Here is a 21,009-nt window from a genome sequence, read left to right on the forward strand (position 1 = left end):
TTTATCATGAAGTAATTGACCATGTTACAGTAGATGGTTAAGTATCCCTAGGTGAAAGCAGAGAATGCTTTGTACCAAGGCTAAATACAGTATCAGATAATGCTCGTCATGGGAGATAGTATTGCTATGAAAAGCCTCAACTCAGGGAAAAATGCCAAACACACTTGCAAATACACTGCAAAATATTTTACTCTGGCCAGTATTTTGAAATGAAGAATGCTCAATGAATAGGAATAAGGTAGTGATATTGTTCTGAGCTACATTTCTGCTTCTCTTGTGACCTTAAAAAATATCCGAAGACAAAAAACAACAACAACCCATCAAAACAGATATAACTCCAAAGCTGTTTATTAATACGTGTACATCATGATACTGCTTTGCAGACTCTGCTTTTCATACATTTTTATTTAGAATCAAAACTGGTCAGAGGAACAGAGTTTTGTCTTATGAAATTTGCAAATGTGAAGTCAAAAGTAGAAGCCAAAGCATCATAAAGAAAGCAAGCAAGCAAATCACCAGGTTTCTTTAACTATTTTTTTTTTTAAAACAAAACAAGGCAAAAAACACAGAGGTTTGAGAAATTATAATCTGCGAAAGTATTTTCACTTTACTGCTGTTTGCAAAGCCATTCATATGAATAGAAAACGCTATTATTTCAGCAAACACAGAAGGTAAAGACTACTGAATGGATCAACACATATTGCACCCATTACCCAGCAATTACCTTTAAAATTGTGATAATGTTCTATTAAGCGTTCATTATTATATTTACAGATAAAGCTGTAAGCTTGATGTAACTGAACTTGGAAAAGTCTGCCATCATGGTTCAATTATGCATCCCTAAACCCACTTTCACCTCAAAACATTTAAATTCAGTCCTGCCCTCCAAGAGGCATATTTTGAGAAATCACTTAGAGCATACACGTAAAAAGCACAGTTGCTGATTTTCTAAGTTATAATGTAGTTTCTGATACATCTGCTATGTTCTAGAAGGCAGGATTGACCCTAGACAATTCTAACCTTTGCTCAAAAGCAGAACACTGTTTGTTGAGGATATCCCACATGAAAAATACTTTTGGAAGTTGTAAAGTTCCCAGTTGAACTACATCAAGCCTGTAGCCACCCCCTCCCCGCCAAAAAAGACACCTAAAAATTCTGGAAGTAAATAAGCAAGGTTTCCTTAAAAGTGAAATCAAAAAGATACCAATATGGAATATTCCTAACCAAAATAATAAATATTCAGTGAGAGATATAAAGTGCCCTACTAGAATCTCACCTATTAAAAACATTAATAGTTATATAGTTCCTTTTTGTGTGTGCTTGTTTATATAACTTGTTTTCACCATTTAATATTAATTACTTAACAGTGACTTTAGGTTAGAAGCATGTGTGCGTGTGTGTGTGTGTGTGTGTGTGTGTTTATAATACAAATAGACAAAGCACAAATTAAAGGATAAAACTGCTGCATAAACGCAGCAGTGTTAGCCCCTTCCAGACTGTGGGTCTAGAATTTCTTAGCAACTGGGAAATTCCAAATCCTCGTCCACAAAGGGGGATGGGTCGGTGGGTGGTTAAGAAGAATCTCTACAATAAATGTTTAATGTGAGTTAACTGCAGTATAATTCCAACTGGGGGTGTGTGTGTGTGGGGGGGGGAAATCTATTGAAGTTTTTCATCTCTCCTCCTCTAAAATATAGACTTTCACCTGCAGAAACTACAGTACATTTTAAACCTGTCCATATCCATCCTCTTCCCAAACATGTGCTGTGTACAGTATTGTCACTGGAAGTATTTATTTGAGCCCCAGCTCTCCAGATTCTAGTGGTTTCAAAAGCAGTATCAGTCCTACTAAAATTATTTTCTGAGCCTTAAAAATTGCCCAGTCTGCTTCCCCCTCTGGTGTTTTAGTCCAACCCACCAATATCTAGAAAACTGTCAATATTTTAAGCTGCTTTAAAACATTGCCTCCAAACTACTGGAAGTTGAAGTGTAGTACTATTGAGTACTCTCAGATGCAATTTCACACCCTGACTTTTTAGCTAGCATTTTGGTGGTATGTAACATTTTGAAGAGTAGTGTCCCATGTGTTTTCTCTAGTGGCTCAAAGGGCATCTTTTAGATACCTATTTTCTAGCAGAGAAGCAATTCCACCATTTGGTGGCCATGTAAAAATCTCTGCGATGCCCTTTGCAGATCTGCTCAAGACTTGATTACCAAAGACAAAAACTCCATATAAACGTAGCCTTGGCTTACAGAATATGGTTATCACAGCAAAGATTTCATTCATTACTTATGACACAAATACCCCAATTCTCATCTTTGATTGCATTCCTTAAAAAAAAATTCATTCCTATAAAATGGTGTGTGTGTGTGTGTGTGTGTGTGTGTGTGCATGCAACCCCGCCCCCCTCCCCCCACCCTTTTTTCCCCTGAATACCAGCAAAAGCAAGTTTCATTTTATCGGGTCTCTAAATCTGTAAGCCTCATTTTTTATATTGAAACAAATATAACTTTGGCCATAAAAAATCATGAGATCAATACAGTAATATGCTGTGAGGTGTGTATTTTTACACTCAATAATTTACTCTTGGTCTACAGATCACCCTCCTTCTCTTTTTACTGATTCAAAAATGTTCACTGATAAATACTCTCAACATTCATATGTAAAAAGCCCAAAGTTCCCACTTTTCTCTTCCATTTCCTAAAATCTTATATAAATATTTTATTAGCCTACTGAAAATGGACATATAATGAAATTCAAACTTCTCCATTCCTTATGTTTGTTAACTATATGTGGCCTAAGCTTCAGAAGTTCACTGAGTGAGCATGCTTCTTGCACAGTGGCTTATCTTTTTTGGAGAAGAACGTCTGACCCTCCAAACTGTCACAACATACCTGAAATAGGATTGGGGGAAAAAAACAAAAATCACTCTGTGAATTATTCTGAATGTGAAATAATAATGACATGTTATTGATGCACACAATCATGGAATAAGGATTATTATCCGTTGCTTAGGAACATGCTTTCTGGGTAGGACATTAAAAAAGTGTCAGTGTTGGTCTAAACTTGTTCCCATTTAAGTCAATGGGAACTTTCTGATTGACTTCAGTAAGAGCAGAATTAAAACAATGCAATTTAAAAATCCCATCCTTATTGTTACTTTTCCTGTTCATGCAATACAAGCAAAGATGATAGAGATATACTTTCATTTCAGCTACAATACATTTGTCATGTTGTCTCAGTACATTTACCTTTGGAATACAAAGAAGGGACATCAAAGTTTATTTGTAACCGTGTTCAAATAAGAATAAAACTCCTAAAGGTTAACTTAACTGAAGCAGAAATTTCAATATATAAATGATCAGCACAGTATAAAGCAGAACATTAAAGAAAATGAGACAGAGGCATTCGATTTTTAGCCAATACATGATGATCCATACTGGGGGTATTATTACAGGAGAATGCAGTAAAACAGTAAGTTGTAAACTCATCTATCTGAGTTAAAAAACCTCCTGTATATATGAAACTGAACACAAACAATAGTCTTGCCATTTTAGAAATATGACATCTTCCTTTATCGACTTTTAATGCTATATTCAAGGAGGGTCGACATTAAGGGCTAAATCCTAGTACACATGACCATGATCCAGGCCAAAAGATCTCAAAGAGTGCCAAAATACCACAATAGCAACACACCTTCCAAACAACTGTGAAAGTACTTTTTGTTTGGGTTAGGAGGATTAAGTGACATTGTAGCTGTTACTCCCACATTGCTCAGGTTAGCACAAGCACTGCTGCCACTGATTTGTTTAAAATGCCGAATAATTTTACTTACCGAACACACAAAGCAGGTGTCATGCCAGGTGTGGCCCAGGGCTTCAAGAAACCTGTCTCCAGCTTCAATGGGGAATTCACAGCCATAGCACATGGTACCGAAGAGGGCGTAGTAATCTGTACCCCAGAAAGTATGAAGCATAAGTGGAAATGCAAGAATTTCCTTGAGAAATCATTTTGTTTTTCAGGAGGGGGTACCGTGTTTATACTATTACCTGCCAAGTTCCAGAACAAAGCATTCGGGGGTGGATAAACTAAATAGGGGCCTGAGAGACACTCCTCCTCCCCACCCCCAATAGCCAAGCGTAAGGAAAAAAATAAATGTTCAGGCCCAGAACAGTGAGGTAGCTTTAATGGGTTTTGGATCACTGCATCATGATGCCAAAAGTACCATGTGTCATGGAACACTAAGTTTCCATTAGATGAATTAGACAAAGTGACAGCTATATTGGAATTTCAGACTTCATTCTTTTTGGTAATATTGTGGCACTGAAGGAGGGGAGATGTCTGAGGACTGTTCTTAGGGAGCCCGGGAAGGAGTGGCAAGCAGTGTGAAAGTAGATTTTGTTCCTCTACTAGGCAACATGGACTTGCTGAGTCTCTCTAATGCCTGCTGGAGAACTCAGAGCCAACAGGTGCCTTTTCACATGTGAAAAGCCAAAGGGGCAGATTTCTCCTTTGGATCTTCTAAAACATGACTATTAAAAACAGGTTGTGAGCACAAACATTGGAGCAGTAAAGCCCTTCACTGGCTGACAGTGGCAAGAGGGATGTATTATTTCAACTAGTCCAGGATCTTGATGCTGGGAAAAAATAAGTGTGGGTGGGTGGGTGGGTCGTGGGGAAAGTTGGTAAAAACATCAAATAGTACAGCTCTTCTCCATCTCACAGGACCCGTAAATCTTGACTGTGACCCTCGTGTCACAAGCATATTGCTTCAATGCATCTGTCATGCTTAAAATAGTCCAAGCCCTGTTTAACTTGGCTCCTGTTTACAATGTCAAAAAGTTACAGGCTTTCCTTCGGAAGAAAGAGAGCAGTAGCAGAGGCAGAATGGAAGGCTTCAGCTTTCTTTCCCGTTCACCCTCCAGAAACTGTGGTGTAACCGTTTCTTCTATGCAGTGTTCTTCACACAGAAGTATTTGGAAGTGCTCTATGTTCAGCAAGTTAATACTGATTGCTCAGCCAATCCCTCAGTTTAACACCTCATTAGAAACCCGGTATTTTTACTACATTGCACTGCCACCCCTGGTCCTGACAGTAGTACCTGCAGCCTCAGCATGTGTCAAAGCTAACTTGTGCTAACAACCTTATGGCTCACAAGTAAGATTACTACCAAATGTGTCATACTGATAGTAATGGCATCTTGTTCCAATATCTATCTGCCTGTAGTTCAGAAGAGTGAGTACTTGACCTGGGAAGGCTTGTAAAGTAGTACAAATCAATGCATTGCGTAACATGGAGGATCACTTGATAGTAGGAGCAAAAATTCAACATTAGCAGAACAAATGCGGTCATGAATTCTCCACCTCAAAGTGAGTTATTGATTACTTTAATACTAGTTTTGATCACTCTATTTAGAAACTGTCAAGTATTTCCAGGTATTTAGGGACTTCAAACCCCCAGAGGATGACATTTCACAACACTGTCATACTTGACAAGACTACTCATCTGTCAATATTCTACTCCTTAGGATACTCCCATGATTCAACAGGAGCAAGATGCTACATACTTCTGACACTTACGGGGAGACTAGTGTGTACTCCTCTCCTCCACATCACCAAATCAACCCTGGCAGCAGAATTTTTGATGATCTTCCTTTGCCATGCTGACCTTTATCTCCCCTTCACTGTTTCTATTACTCCAAACAACTCTGCCGCCAGCGAGAGCTGAAGTGTTGGCTCCGGTGAAATCAATGAGAGGTTTGCCATTACTTGAGTGGAGACAAGGTTCACCCCAGGTCTCTTCCCAATCAATCTGCTTTTCACTCTCTCCTGCCTAAGCTACTCACCCAAATGTCCTATTAGTGAAATCACACTGTACATTACGGGGGGGGGGGCCTCTGGCCCCCAGCCCTGCCCCTTCCGTGCAAGGCCCCGCCCCTTCTGGGGGCCAGAGCCACCCCCGTACCAGTAAGTGTCCTCAGTTACTTTCACCCCTGCTCACTGATGACATTTCTAATATGGATTTAAATACCATGCAAGAAAAAACACACAACATTGAACCTTTTGTCGATGATTTCTTTCACATTTTGTAAATGTTTATTATAAATACCAGCCATTTCTTTCCTAGAGAGGGAATCAATGTGGAACGTTTTAAACAAACTAGGAAAGCAAAGAAAATAAATGAAATTATTCACTCCTTCAAGGAAATGGTTTGGCTGAAAATGTGAAAAAAGGAAGTTCAAAGAAGACTGTTTTTCACATTAATACTGGTCTTTAGATTTTCAAGAGCTATAATCAAATCACTGTATTTTTATTCCTACTAGCCTTTTTGATCTTAAGCTTGTGTTCTACAGATGTTATTCTTGATCCTGCAAAACACTTCCTCCTGCGCAGATAACTTACTACCAGAAGCAGCCTTATTGCCTTCAGTAGGACTACTCAGAGTTACACACACTACTTCCCATATTATTTGCTCGTTTAATCCCTGTTTCAAGTGAATGAAGAGATACCGATTCTCATAAAAACCAACATGAAAACCTCTTTAGAATTAGCATTTTGTTGTGTTATCTATACCTACATCTGGGAACTTAGCAAGAATAGCAACTAAATCAAACTACCACAAAGAGCCTATTCCTAATGAAGTCAATGGCTAAATTCCAACTGATTTCACGGTGGCAAAATCCAACCCCAGATTTAAAGGTCCTAGTTGTTGGAGAAGCTGAAATAAATACATTGTTATGAGAACTAGTTGGAAAGCTTCTGTCAAAGTGAAATGGTTTGTTTTGTTTTACCGAAAACATTGGTGGTTTTGTCGCTGCTCACCTGTCTCACAATAGGGATCCCCATCTTCCAAATGGAACACATTATTGCGAATGGGATTATGGCAGGCCACACATACGAAACAGGAAACATGCCAAGTTTGTTTCAAAGCATTGATTACTTCCTGATGGGATAAGAAAAAGGGGTATTAATAAGTGATGTTGATATGCTGAGTGAATAGGGGTGATCATGTTCTGTACTGTTTTAAAAAACAAACACTTTGTTTTCATGCTTTCTCTGCAATGTTACTTGAGGATCTTATTATATAAGATAACATGAGCATTATTTTTTGCTGACATGCATTATAAACTGCTGCATTTTTAATAAATATGTCACTCTCTTCATCTCTGATGAAGAACTGTTTAAATTATCATCTCAACATTATCAACGTGTTATTTCAAGTCTTTGGCAGCTGTAAAAAATTAAAGCAACAAAAACCCCAAAGCCAAGATCAATTTGGTTACTCCATCGTTTCAGAGATACTCTTGCAGTGCTGAAGTTCAACAAGCTTAACAATACCCCGGCACCCTGCTAGGGTCCCCAAACAGATTTTGAGACCCTTATTCACGTTGAGTAGCACCTTACTGTGTGAGTAGTCCCACTGATTTCAGACAAATATAAATTAATATTCATGAAGATAAGGAAAAGTTAATCAGAGGACATCACAAATGACATTATGACAATTTTGTTAGGTTTTGAAAGTTGATGTAATGCCAAATGTGATTTGAAACTTGGACAGCTAAAGCAAGGAGATGTATGCTCAGCATTTCCAGCTACACTGGGGAACAGACTCTTATCCTTTTGGGTCAAATGGTTGGAACTGGAAACTTTAGGCTGTGAGAGGAGCAAGGGCTTTTCTACCTGCCCTACTAGAGGGAACATTTCAATATTTTATCTTATGCCTAGTGCCAGACAAATGACATGTTCTGTAGTACTCAGCTAGGCATAGTCATTTTTACATATTTTACAATTATTTCATTAATTCTGTGAAAAACCACTAATAAAATATCCTTTCACTTAAGACAATTGAAGAACTGCAGCAGTTACCGATGGGTCACTTGGAGAGAGGAGATTAACTCCAAAGAGGCAAAGCCAGAAGAAAGGCCTGGGGTCCAGGTTTCCTGCAAGGGGGAGGCTGCAATGTCTCTCCTCAAACAGTGCTGGAGATAAACTCGTAATGTCCATTATTGGCATGGGACTAAAATATAGAACTGCAGCCTATCTGATGACAGCTGTAGTGGTGCTACAGGGTGAATCTTCAGGAGGAGAACTTGGCTATGAAAAGGGGATTTCAGAGTTCTAGAAGGGACATGTGAGATGCCCTGCAAGTTAAAAAAAAGCTTAATCTGCAATTAAGTGTTCCCTAACAGCAACTATACAAAAATGAGGAAAAGGTTGTGGTTAATATTCACCTTTAAAAAAACCCCTAAATTTAAACCATGCACACACAGTCTGATTACTTACTCCAAGTATCTTCCTCTGGCATCGAGAACATTCAGGGGCAAAGAATTTATCATAGCAGATCTCGCAATAGAGAGCCCCCTTCTCTTCCACAAACCCAATGTAGGCCATAGAGGTTCTGCAGTGAGCACAGTTGAACTCCTCTGGATGCCAGGATTTCCCCAAAGCCACCAGGAAAGGTCCCCTGGTTAAAAGAGAAAGGACTAGTTTAACCAATGCAGTGCAACTGCGGGGGGCAACACTGACAACTGCAAACGCCTATCCAAATTACCCATGTAACATTAGTACAAACTACAAACCTTTGCTGGCTGACATCTCTTACCTACAACAATCTCCAACAGAACGCTGAATAATTCTGTGCCAGTTTCACTATATTCCAATAATGCCTGGAATGATCTTTGGTCACAATAAACACTTATGGCTTTAATTTCACATCTTATTTTGAACTCCATTAGATATAGTGCCATAACACTAAAGTGATTGCTAGAAAAAAGGTTACTATTTTATAAGATCTCATTATGTTCCAAACTATTTCTACCCAGAGCAAAATATATTTAATTTCATTTAAAATTAGTATGTACTGAAAAAAAGTTGTTGATATATCTGTATCAAGGTTACAAAGGTTAAAATAGATTTGACTCCACAAAGAAGTCAAGACAGATACGATCAGTTTCTCAAAAGACAAAAATACAATAAAATTTCCTTATTCTGAGAGTCTGTTCCAGGTGAGAGAGCAGTTTTCTCCAGCAGCCAATTATGGCAAGAACATTTTGCATCCAGAAGGGGAAAAGTCAAGCCATTATCATTTGAGAGATGCAAAAGTACTTGTAAAATATTCATTTGAATAAGTCAATTATGCTTTTGAACAAAACAATCCAGTCTACAAGCAAATTAATTTTTGCCACAATATACGTATAAAGCTCTCCCTTACACATTTACATTTATATTCATTTTGAAACATATTTAAAGAGGTTAATTTCTATCATTTCTTTGATACTCTCACAAATTTGTTTTAGCAAAGATAGGGTTTTGATTTGAGACTAAGTTCAAACCATATGAAAACTGAGGAAATCTGGGTCTGGAACAAAACTTTGTGGTTTAGGCTCATCTGTCTCTTAGCATACCTTTATTTTCTGCAACCCTGAAAGATTATCGTGTACCTTGCTGCCATACTTAACCTAGTTCTGACCATACTCAATATACAGCACTCTGTCCTGCACCAAAACTTAAAACAAACAAAACCCCCACACACAATGTAAATGAGAACCACAATGATTCCAAATATTAAAAGGCATTAAGGAAGGAATAGAACATTTTTTTGTATAAAATGGCAAGATTTTCTTACCAACAAAGTAATTAGGGAAGGTAGGGAGAACAATGGGGATGAATTCTTCCAACTAGCTTGCTAGGGTAGGGTTTCTGCAGGATGGGAAGACAACTGGACAGTAGAACGCGGGGAAATTCATCGAACGAAGCTGTGGATAATTCTTTTCATTTCCCTCATTTATTTGTTTTCTTGATGGAACACAGACAGGAGAGGACAGCAAAGGAAATGGGACTAAAGTATATCTAAAATGGCTCATGGATCATCTTGAAAAAGGAACAAAATTTATTTAAATTTACAAAGTTATTGCCTGACTATATTTGACCACTGGAGAAATAGGAACAATTTTCCAAAGATTGTTTCCACTGAACCTGGAAGACAGAATTAGTGTCGTCAAACTCCAGATTCCCTTGTGGATGCCTAAAGAGTGCAAACGCTGACCTAACCTGATACCCTTCAGCCTCTGTACAAGCACCTTTTTACATCAATGCCCTTTCAGTTATGTACAGATCAAACAATACAAGTTCTTGTGTACAACAAAGTGCTCTCTTCTCACAGTGTCAGCACAGGCTAATTTAACGCATTCATTAACACAAGACTGACACTGAAGAGGTTCTGCTAGCTCCAGTAGGATCAAGTTTCTGTTTGTCTGTACTAAAATGATAGGCTTGGATAGTTGCAAAGTGGAAGGAAAATATTCTAATAAAAGCAGGAGCGGGACCTCAACATCTGTTATATTTAGCTCTCCACAGTTTTGACATTTTTTAGGCTAACCATTCCAGATAGTGTGCTGGAATCCAGGTGGACAGGAAATGGTATAAAATTGTATCTAAGCAGTTTTCCCTCCCAACGGGCCCAAGACAAATATGGTAACAGACTGCACAGTGTCTCTTAGGATTCAAGTGTTTCCATCACTATGCTTGTACTCTCTATATACGTATGTTCAGAAACGTGCCGTAAAAAAAAAAAACACACATACTTCTAACTGGGTCACTGTTTAAACATGTTAGAAGTTTTATCACGCCCAAAACTCTAAAAAGAAAACCCCAAAGGACAGAAAAAATAGTAATTGCAAAGTAGACAAAGATGTGATATTCCGAATTTTGGAGGCGTTCCTGATCTTTGCATGGCTTAAATTGTTTCATCAAAAACTACTGAGCGCTTGCAGTAATGAAAGGTATTCATTTACCACTGGACCTAAAAGGGAGTTATAACTGCAAGAGATCAAATTTTGTAGGGCATATTTATTATAAAACCATTACCCACTCCATCATGAAAATCAAGGGCAGTCCCACAAGCCACAGTTTGCTTTGAGTGAGCCCTCCTTATAGGCCGTTTTGAGGCGCTAAGGACTTCAGGCCCAATTTTCAAACATGACTGTGTAGACTAGGTGTGCAAACCCTACAGCTGGAGGTAGAAACATATGCTCAGCCAACTATTTACTCGTTCGGCACCCTGCAAGGATCACTGCATGTGCAAAGTAGGCAGCCACTTTTATATTGCTTATAAATAAGCAGTATAAAAGTATACTATACGTAAGCAGTATAAAAAGGAGAAGTAAAGGCTTACCAGAAAATAAGCGCTATTTTGACGCTATAACTAGATACAACAATGTCAGTATATTCACGGGGTGCACCAGCTGTATCCATCTAGGTGATCAATGTGCATTGTACTGCACTATCAAGCCAACAGAGGAATTTACTGGTGGGGAGATGGAAAGGATTTTCACATCTGCTCAGGTGGTCAATCGCTTGATAGTTAACAGACTGGCCATCCAAAAAACATAAGAAACATTTCTTCTTTTCCAGTCACTGGCAAACTCCATGATATGTATTTTCTTATATATAAGAAACCAACAAAAATGGTACTCTGAATTTTGCCGCTTGCCCCTTCAAAGTAATTCAACTCTGTGAAAATAGATCTTAAAAATAAATCTTTTGTCACACACACCTAAGAATATATTATTAGTGGAGACCCAGGGGATAAAAATTTGGATTTCCAAGTGACAGCCAGTTCAGCATCTTGATATTAAGAGACTTTCTGAGTTCCTGAAGTCCTTGGGAGCTATCAATTAAAAGTCTGTCAGAGCCTCATTACAAATATTACATAGGTATTTTAAATAGAAAATATAGCTTGTGTTTGGGTTTGGATATTTTTATGCAAAGAAAGAAAAGTTCATCTAATGAAACCTTGGAAAATGTTGAAGTCTGTGGAAGATAAACATATCAATAATTAAGAGAATAAATTAAAAAGTTATAAGATGTCTCAATTTTTTTGGCTTGACAAGCCATGGTTACTCTATGCCTTAGTGTAAAGTAACCAACTCTACAGTGCATTTTGGCTGCAAAACAGGTGTACAATGGAATGTCACTTGATCTTGCTCCTACCTTTTCATAGGTAATGCTGCCACTAAGGGCATGAACTGTAATTATGTTAAAACTTGAACTCCAAAAGCTATCGCAATCTTCCCAAACCACTGTAGCGTGAGAATGTTTGGTGAACTCAGTATACTGATTACTGTACTGTCAGTTGATCTTGACATGAAATTATCCTTGATCTTAAGAACTCTGTTGGCATTTAAAGATATGAAAGCTTGGCCTATAAAAAAGCACCCAAATAATCTGAATTGATATACAACTGACTGTTGAAAGGCAGATAAACAGTGGTCAGACTGAAATATCGTATGGTACAATTATTCTGTGCTATACCCACGTGCCATGTATGTGTGACTAGCCAGCTTTTCCTCTAATTAAAATAAATCCCAGTAGCAATAAACTTAAAACTAAAAATGGCATGCAAAATTGAACTGCAACTGCCATATTTTTATTCATGTCCAGAAAGTTGTTTAATCCAGCATCACAGGAACTAATCCTTTCACCAGAATACATGGGATTTATGTAAGAAATATTTAGCGCTAATGAAAAAGGAAGTTAGATATGCAAGTCCCCTGCACACATGTGGGAAAACAGAACCCATCACTTTAAGATGCATTATAATTCAACGGCTGCAAAGCACCATTTAAGTGTGGGTGTGGCATAATTTTGCTCCCCCAACTCCACCTGACCCTTCTCTTCCCCTCTCAGGCACCTTCCTCCACCAGCAACCTGATCTCCCCAGGCCCATTAGCCCCTACACCCATCCCCTCTAAATTTGAGGGAGTGATGTTGCGACCGCCACTCAGATTAGGCCTGGTAGCCCATCTGTTATGACAAATTAGAGTGACTGGTGTTGCAACCTGGCGTGCTGGATCGCAATACCAATCAATTTATTAAGGAGGTATCTGCCACACAAAATCTACAGTAGGTGATGGTGTAAGTGCTGTTGACCAGGGCATTTTTTTCTTGTGTAGACTGCATCTTAACAGAGATTGTTTCAGAGAGCAAACATTCTCCAGTTCAGTTATGTAGCTCACCACCCATTTCATTTGTGATCAATCATCATCCATATGGGAACTACAGCAACTTTTTACATACAAATTATTTGTCTTGCAGTAGTACCTAGGGGTCCTAATCATACACCAAAGCCCCAGTGAGCTGCATATTCATGTTACAAGACAGTCCCTGCTCCAAGAATACGGCAAGCTACGTAATATTAGGAGAGCATTTAATGCATGTTTAAATCCATGTAATGAGATTTAGCAGCTGGAAACAAGGTGAAAAAGCACCATGTGACCATCTGGTTCTCCTGATTAGAGCGTGAGAGCCACTGGTGTAGATAAAGCAACAATAATGTCTGTTAAACTAGCAACAATTTAAAGGGAGCTGCAGTTTCTCAAGTGAGAGATTATAGTGCTACACCTTAAAAACAAAATAACTACAGCTGTGGAAGACTGGCATGCTTGGCTTTCTGCATGTAATTTACTGATCCATTTGGAAATTTCTATTAGCCAGGTAATGAGATAGTTAAATGATACATGGTGTTGGAGGCTAAACTTTTCAATACATCCTTTTAATTGCACCCATCAGACTTGTGAGCACATACATTTTATGTTTTTATAGTGCAGCATAAAATTTGCATCGGAATGAATGCCTGTCTGTTTGAATTAGAACATGAGCACATATTTCATTCATTATTGCTATAAGAAAATTACCAGATTACTCATTTTTAATGCCTTGATTATTTAATAAAAATAGCAAAGAAATCATTTAAAAATAAATCCTTCCAGTGTATCTCACCACACTTCAGTTACTACTGATTAGTCTAAAGTTAACCTAATGTTAAATGATCAGATAAGAAACTATCAGAGTGGAAAGCTGATGGGTCAAGAAGTGGATTTCAATTCAGTTGTATACATCCCAGCATATGATTACGGAGCTGTCTCAGTTTTTTGACTTGGATCCTAAACCAGGACATAAAGATGCAGTACAGTCAACAGACTACAATAGAGAAAAGTTGATTTCCTATTATATTTTGAGACTTTTATATATGAAGTAGAGGTAATTATTTAAAATTAGCTTTTCAGAAAAAGTATCCAATTCTGATCAAGGCAGCCTGTTGGCTCAACCATGCTGAAAACTACCGTGCATTCTCAATTTCGTTTACTTCTATAGCTGAAAATACGGTTAATAAATTAATAGGTCAAAATAAGAGGGGGACCTATAACAGACTCACCATTGGGGTAAATTATTTTCCTGGTTTTATGAGCGTGAGCAGCCCAGGTGAGTGAGTGAATGAGTGAGTGTGTGTGTGTGTGTGAGAGATTTTTTAAAATTTGCCCAAGAATACACCACACATTAAGAATTTTTTTTTTAAATCCAAGATCATGACCTAGCTCTTCGGAAATTCATCCTTCTCCCCTCCTTACGGAAGGAATACCAGGAAGGTTCACACATTCACATGAGGTGGTCCTTTTTACATTTACTGATGTTTGGAGAAAGACCCATCAGCTAATTGGCAGAAATCACTGGCTATATATTAAAACCCATCATTACATCACTGAAGTGAATGGAATTTATTAAGCTTAATCTCAGTCAAAAAACGTGTCATGGTGAAATTTCTTTCCATCCATATTATACAACTCAAAGTCACTAGACACTAACTATCAAGTGCATGATGGTTAGACCTAGATTATGATTGGACAGATTTCAAGATCTGATACTGGGGGCGGGGGGAGGAACTATTACTATAGTCCTAGCAATAATTAAAATGTGACATTTCTTCTTATGTGTGGGAGTATCTTACGTTTCCTCCTCTTTCCATTTAATTGTTCTGGCTTACCAAGTATCATTCAAAACTGGTTATTCCTTATTTGATTTGCGTATCATCCTGTATTTGCCTTTCGACTTGTTAATCTTCTGGGGCTGATTGAATGAATGTTTGATTTTGTCACAACTTGTTTATTTGGTTTAGGTTTTATTTTTACCACGTCCCAGTCAACATTCCAATTTTCAGTAAAACAGGTTCTAAAAGCACCCATGACTATTGAGCACATATACTGGCTTCCACATTTGATTCCTGTATCACCAGGTCCAGGCTAATTTTTTTTTTTACAATGAATCATGTGGATTTCATGCATGAAAATGGTATATAACACAGAATTTTGTTATACTGAAATGCAGCCCAAAAGCATTTGAGACTAAATAATTAAAAAAACAAACAAACAAACAAAAAACAAGGTTATGTTGTCAGAAAGATTTTAGGATAAAATGATCATTAAAAGGAGTACAAACCTAATGACCTGGTTACACTGAGCACACATAGGAGTACGCTTTCCTGCTGGAATATGCTCTGCTCTCTGCACCAAAGTATCTTGCTCTGTTAGTTGAGGCTGTGTCACAGACTTATCGCTTGGTGCAGTTGCACCAGACGGTGTCATATTGTTTGATGTCCATCCACTTGCAGGAGCTATGGAAAATAGAGTAAAAAGTATTTTGAATACTGTCTATACTGCGTCAACCTCAATAAACAGGTATACAAGTGAAAAGAGCTCAGTTCAATACCTGAATTTGTGTGTGTAAAATATGCACAGTACATACATGACGTTGAAAATCTATCTATAAAAGAGCGAGCGAGAGAGCACTAGCAACAGGGTAACGCGATGGATCCAGTTTACTCTTTTCACTCACTCTGGCGGGTGACTAGCCACCAAAAGCACCAAACCAACATTACCATTACCCACCAGGCTAAAATTTCTGGGAAACAGAATGGTTTTCAATTTAGTGGGAAAGGATAAAATTGGACCTAATGGAGCAATCAGGTTATAGAACATGTGACATGTTAAGATCTCACTGTGCTTTGGACAGATCAGGCTGAAGCCAAGGTTACAAATATATGAGCAGTGACAAAACAGCATGACATACATCTTACAACTCAAGAAAGATCTTAGAATAATTGTGGATAGTTCTCTGAAAGTGTCCACTCAATGTGCAGCAGCAGTCAAAAAAGCTAACAGAATGTTGGGAATCATCAAGAAAGGGATAGATAAAAAGACTGAAAATATCATATTGCCTCTATATAAATCCATGGTATGCCCACATTTTGATTACTATGTGCAGATGTAGTTGTCTCATTTCAAAAAAGATATATTGGAATTGGAAAAGGTTCAGAAAAGGGCAACAATAATGATTAGGGGTATGGAACAGCTTCTGTATGAGGAGAGATTATTAAGACTGGGACTTTTCAGCTTGGAAAAGAGATGACTAAGGGGGAGTATGATAGAGGTCTATAAAATCATGACTAGTATGGAGAAAGCAAATAAGGAAGTGTTATTTACTCCTTCTCATAACACAAGAACTAGGGGTCACCAAATGAAATTAATAGGCAGCAGGTTTCAGAACTTTTAGATGACCTAGGACCAGTTTTTAAGGCATTTCTGAAATCAGAATGGATTTAAAAATATGAAAGCGAGATTCTCACATCATAATTTGCTTCCAGAAGCTGAGCTTTACAAAAAAATGCCAAGCATCACGGAGTTTCATGATAAAATTGTGCGAATTGGCAACACTGAGTTCATTGTCCCATGCCCCCTGACCCTTCCACAGATTTCTACTGTCCCACTCAGAAGGTGAAAAGGCAAGAGGGCTGCAATACCATATCCTACCCTACCCCCTTCAGACCACACTAATGGTGACCTACTCCTGTACGAGCTGGACAGGGGAGGATGCGTAGACTGGGTGGACCTGTGCATGTAAGGAAATGCTTATTGTCACCCATCCACCATGTGGAGTTTACATGGAAAAGATAATACAACCAACAATATTATCTTTTCCATGGACCTCTTCCATCCTGGGGCCCTCAGGCAGAGGAAATGCAGGTGGTGGGGACAATGGATCACCCGTGAGTGGTGGTCTATGAAAAGAAAAGAAAAAAAAAAACAGTGAGATTGGGAGTTACACATTATTCCTGAATTCATCTTGCAAAATTCAATCTCAGAAGTCCTCCCTCTATCACTGCCTGAGAAAAAGGAGATCCAATGGCAAGTCTAGCTGCCTGGAGGTAGATGGAGGTACAGATATGGGGCAGAGGCATTATTTGTAGGCTCAAGTCAGCCTCCAGTTTTTGTACAAGTGTCCTGAGAAATTCTCTGAGTAATTTTTAAAGAATGTAGTACTTGGTTCTGACAACGTCAACCAACATGGTTTGGGATTTCTCATCAGGTGGCTAGGCAGTAAATCCAAAATTAGATTTAATAATTACAGAAATGTGCCAAATTACTCAGTAAACAGCTCTATCAATTAGTTTTCCAATGTCATCGATAATGTGCTCTTTGGGTAGGGTGCACCACCAATAATTATCATCGCCAATGCTTTCACTGTTCACATTTTTTAACTGATGAAATAACAAACCAGGAGGAATACCTTTCCTTCATCTAGGCGATACTAAACCTACAATTGCTGACATTTAAGAACAACAAGTTCTTTAAAAAATAGTGACTTTCTTATTGTAGGATGGAAAATGAAAAGTTATATTAAGTACAGTAAGATAAGAAAAAATAAACGGCGTTAAGAATAATCTAGGACCACATTCATCGATCACTGTTGTAAGAAAGCTTTGAGAAAAAGAACCAAAGCAAAAGAGACAGAGCTCATAGGAAACAGGGGAGAGGTTACACACACAACATAGCATGTCAGCAAAGGAAATACTACCCAGAGTCAGAGAATTCATCATATAGTAATCATCAACTGTAACGGTCTCTAGCACTGCTTCACCAGACCCATCAACAGATCTGCCTGTACAGAACACTATTCTATACTTACCCGTCCAACAACTCAAAAATAAACTCCACTATCATCATCTACTGGGCCAGTTTTCTCTTCCAGGAGGTGCAGATGATTTCCATTGTTGTATCAGATATTGTATCAAAGGAGGCTCGCAGGATCAAGGGTTGAGCTTAGCAATGCTGCTTATTTTTTTCAGTCTTATTTCTTAAGGAGACACACAGCACTTAGACATTTTTTACAGTGGTTGCAAAGCTGGGGCCTGTGGCTGAGGCCTGGTCCCCACTTAGTCCGGACTTCGGACTAAGGTACGCAAATTCAGCTACGTTAATAACGTAGCTGAATTCGAAGTACCTTAGTCCGGACTTACCGCGGTCCAGACGCGGCCGGAAGTCTCCCCCCGTCGACGCCGCGTACTCCTCTCGGCGAGCTGGAGTACCGGCGCCGACTGTGAGCACTTCCGGGATTGATCCGGGATCGATTTATCGCGTCTTAACCAGACGCGATAAATCGATCACAGAACATCGATGGCGTGCCGCCGGACCAGCCGGTAAGTGAAGACTAGGCCTTAGCCACAAAAGAATTAATTTCCACTCAAAAAACCCTCATTCCTGTAGATGGTTGAGCACATCGGACTGGAGTGCTCGGCCCTGATTAATAACATTATTATTTTATTAGAAATATTCTATCAAATTCCAGAATTCTAGAGTGACGTTTTGGCACCACTGAGGTCAGTGGCAGAACTACCTATGACTTCACTGGGGCCACTCACCCCCAAATCTACTTTACCTTCTCAGGCTATGTGCACACTTCAAGACGGAGGAGTACTTCCCAGCCAAAGAGACATATCTAAGCCAGCTCTGACTGAGTTCTTGCATTAAAAACCGAGCGTAGCTGCGATGGCACAAGTGGCAGGAGGGATCACCCGGCCCGACTATGTACCTAGCCTCTCAGACAGGATCGTATTCAAGGTGTCTAGCCCCTCCTGTTGTCACGGCTCCCCTTTATGTTTAGTATGGGAGCTCGATGAGAGCTAATGTAGCAGCATTTCCTCAAACCGGGAATTATGCCCTGAGCTCCAAGAGCAGATGTAGCCTAAACGTGTGCCTTTTAAATATTAATGGAACTCCTATTACTGTTGAAATTTACTACAAGGATCAGACCTCAAAACCTGTACTTAAACCTACTGTGGGGCAGTTATTTAAGACCCAATGCTAGGTCTTTATAGTTACAAAAGATAAAAGTAGTAACAGAACATACACACTTTAGATCTGATTTATTTTGTTTTCTTAAGTGGCTTATGAATTATAAAATTCATTATCTGTAGAATGCCATTACGGCCAAGGGAACTGAAAGATGCCAGAAATTCTTAATACCCCCACAAAACAAATAAACTTACTTTCCAAGTTCCTCAACTGATCATCTTTCCCCCCTCACCAAGTTTCTCAAAGAGAATCCCCATAAATGTATTGAGAAATCTCACAAAGTGAAACTGCCACAACATGCCTGAATATTTGAAATGGCAGATTCAGATACTGGGTTTCTATTCATTTCAATATTATAAAACATACAGGCTTGTAAAGGCTTTAAACAATCACTTTGAGAGCTGCTGTATTAACAAACCATTCAACCACCACCACCACAGCAATGAGTCAAGCTCATGAACCAAAATACATTTACAACTGTATATCTTAAGCAAATACAATGCAAGAGAGCAATATGCCCAAATTTTTAAACTTCTTAAAAAAAGTAGCCAACTATAATAAACATCAGTGCTCTATAAAATAGACAGCTTTGCATGAAGTATGCCAAGGAATACAAGGTCAGGAATAAAGATTCATAAAGACAAAGGATTTCCCCCTTTCTGCCCAACTTTTAACTCTTGGCTACAGAGATTACATGGCTGCACCAAAGGAAGTGAAGTCCAGCTTTAAAGCATCAAAGCATACTCATTCTCCTTGCTCTGGGAAAGGCTGGAAATCAAATGCTGCAGTGATTTAGAGGAAAGAAGCGTGTGTGGGGGGAATTAAGTACCATTCACACTCCATTTATATCACATATGTTCAGCCGAATACAAAGAATCACCATCAAGCAGGAGAGCTACAACAGAATAAAAAGGAAAAAATCGCAAAGGCGGGGGGGGGGGGGGGGGGGGAAGGAGAGTCGTGTATAAATGAAGTTCCTACTCTTCCTTTTTCAGATCTCCCTAAAATAAACCATGACAAGAAACCTTGTTTACAGCTGGTCAATTATTATTGCCATGAAACATTCCCTGATTATTATGGCCTGGTCTAACACTACACAGTTAGGTTGACGTATGGCAGCTTACGTCGACCTAATTACGTCAGTGTACACACTACAGCCTTGTCCCGCTGATGAAACTGCTGTACTATACAGACATAACTCCACCCCCACGAGAGGCATAGCGCTTCAGTCAGTGTAGGTATGGTGACGCAGCGTCTGTGCAGACTTTGCATTACTTACATGGGCTGTTGGCTGTCTTGTTAATTTCACGGCTCCAAGCAGGAGCCATGAAATTGACCAGAAAGCTGAGCGGCTAGAGGCTGGCTGCCCCCAGCATTCCACTCCCAGCTGGGCTGCTGCCCGGCAGCTTCCTGCTCTGGGACTTGAGAAACCCGGGCAGCTGCCCCTACCTCCTTCCCCCGCTCCGAGCCGGGAACAGGGAAGCTAGAGCCTGGGGTCGACTTAGGGATGTAGTCTAGACATGCCCTTAGTTAACAGGTCTTCCAAGTGACAAAGATGGTATTTCCCTTTCGAGATTGGCTTGCACAGACCCCCTTGTCACATACACTGTTTTCTCCTTTTGTTTTTCTAATACTGATAAGCTAATCACCACAAACTAGCATCCTACGTGAACTTTTTTCACTGTAGTGCATATCTTCACTACTTCTTGAAAGCAAAGGAGACTTACGAGCTGAGTTAAAAAACAAACGATTTTCTCAAAAAAAAAAAAAAAAAAAAAAAAGAAAGGGGGACATAAAAGGCACAGAAGATAGTCTTCCATTGCTCAGGATAATGAATAAGCAGTCCTCCACTTCTCTCCCTCTATTGCTGCAGCAAGCTAAGTATATTAAGGTGATTACTCCTTTTTGGTTTAGAAGTCTGGTTGTTGGTTAGTTCTTAAGCACACTGATAAAAAGTAGGTTTCAGAGCAGCAGCCGTGTTAGTCTGTATCCGCAAAAAGAACAGGAGTACTTGTGGCACCTTAGAGACTAACAAATTTATTAG

General features: G+C 39.1%; 1 protein-coding gene across 43 annotated transcripts in view; it reads right to left on the minus strand.

The window, feature by feature from the left end:
- Positions 1-327: 327 nt before the first annotated feature.
- PDLIM5 (PDZ and LIM domain 5) overlaps positions 328-21,009 on the minus strand; it is a 233,188-nt gene continuing 212,506 nt past the window's right edge. For 7 of the 43 annotated variants that reach the window (XM_065596065.1, XM_065596074.1, XM_065596058.1 and 4 more), the window contains 5 exons: positions 15,274-15,448; positions 8,284-8,464; positions 6,823-6,943; positions 3,837-3,952; positions 2,992-3,252 (listed from right to left, as the gene is read on the minus strand). In XM_065596065.1, the coding sequence (XP_065452137.1) occupies positions 3,040-3,252; positions 3,837-3,952; positions 6,823-6,943; positions 8,284-8,464; positions 15,274-15,448 (806 nt within the window). In that variant the 3' untranslated portion in view covers positions 2,992-3,039. Of the gene's footprint in view, positions 2,896-2,962; positions 3,253-3,836; positions 3,953-6,822; positions 6,944-8,283; positions 8,465-15,273; positions 15,449-21,009 lie in introns of those variants that run through there. The other 36 variants (XM_008179117.4, XM_024099936.3, XM_065596085.1 and 33 more) reach the window with 22 other exon arrangements.

This window comes from Chrysemys picta, chromosome 5 (assembly GCF_011386835.1).
Source record: "Chrysemys picta bellii isolate R12L10 chromosome 5, ASM1138683v2, whole genome shotgun sequence".
NCBI lineage: Eukaryota > Metazoa > Chordata > Testudines > Emydidae > Chrysemys > Chrysemys picta.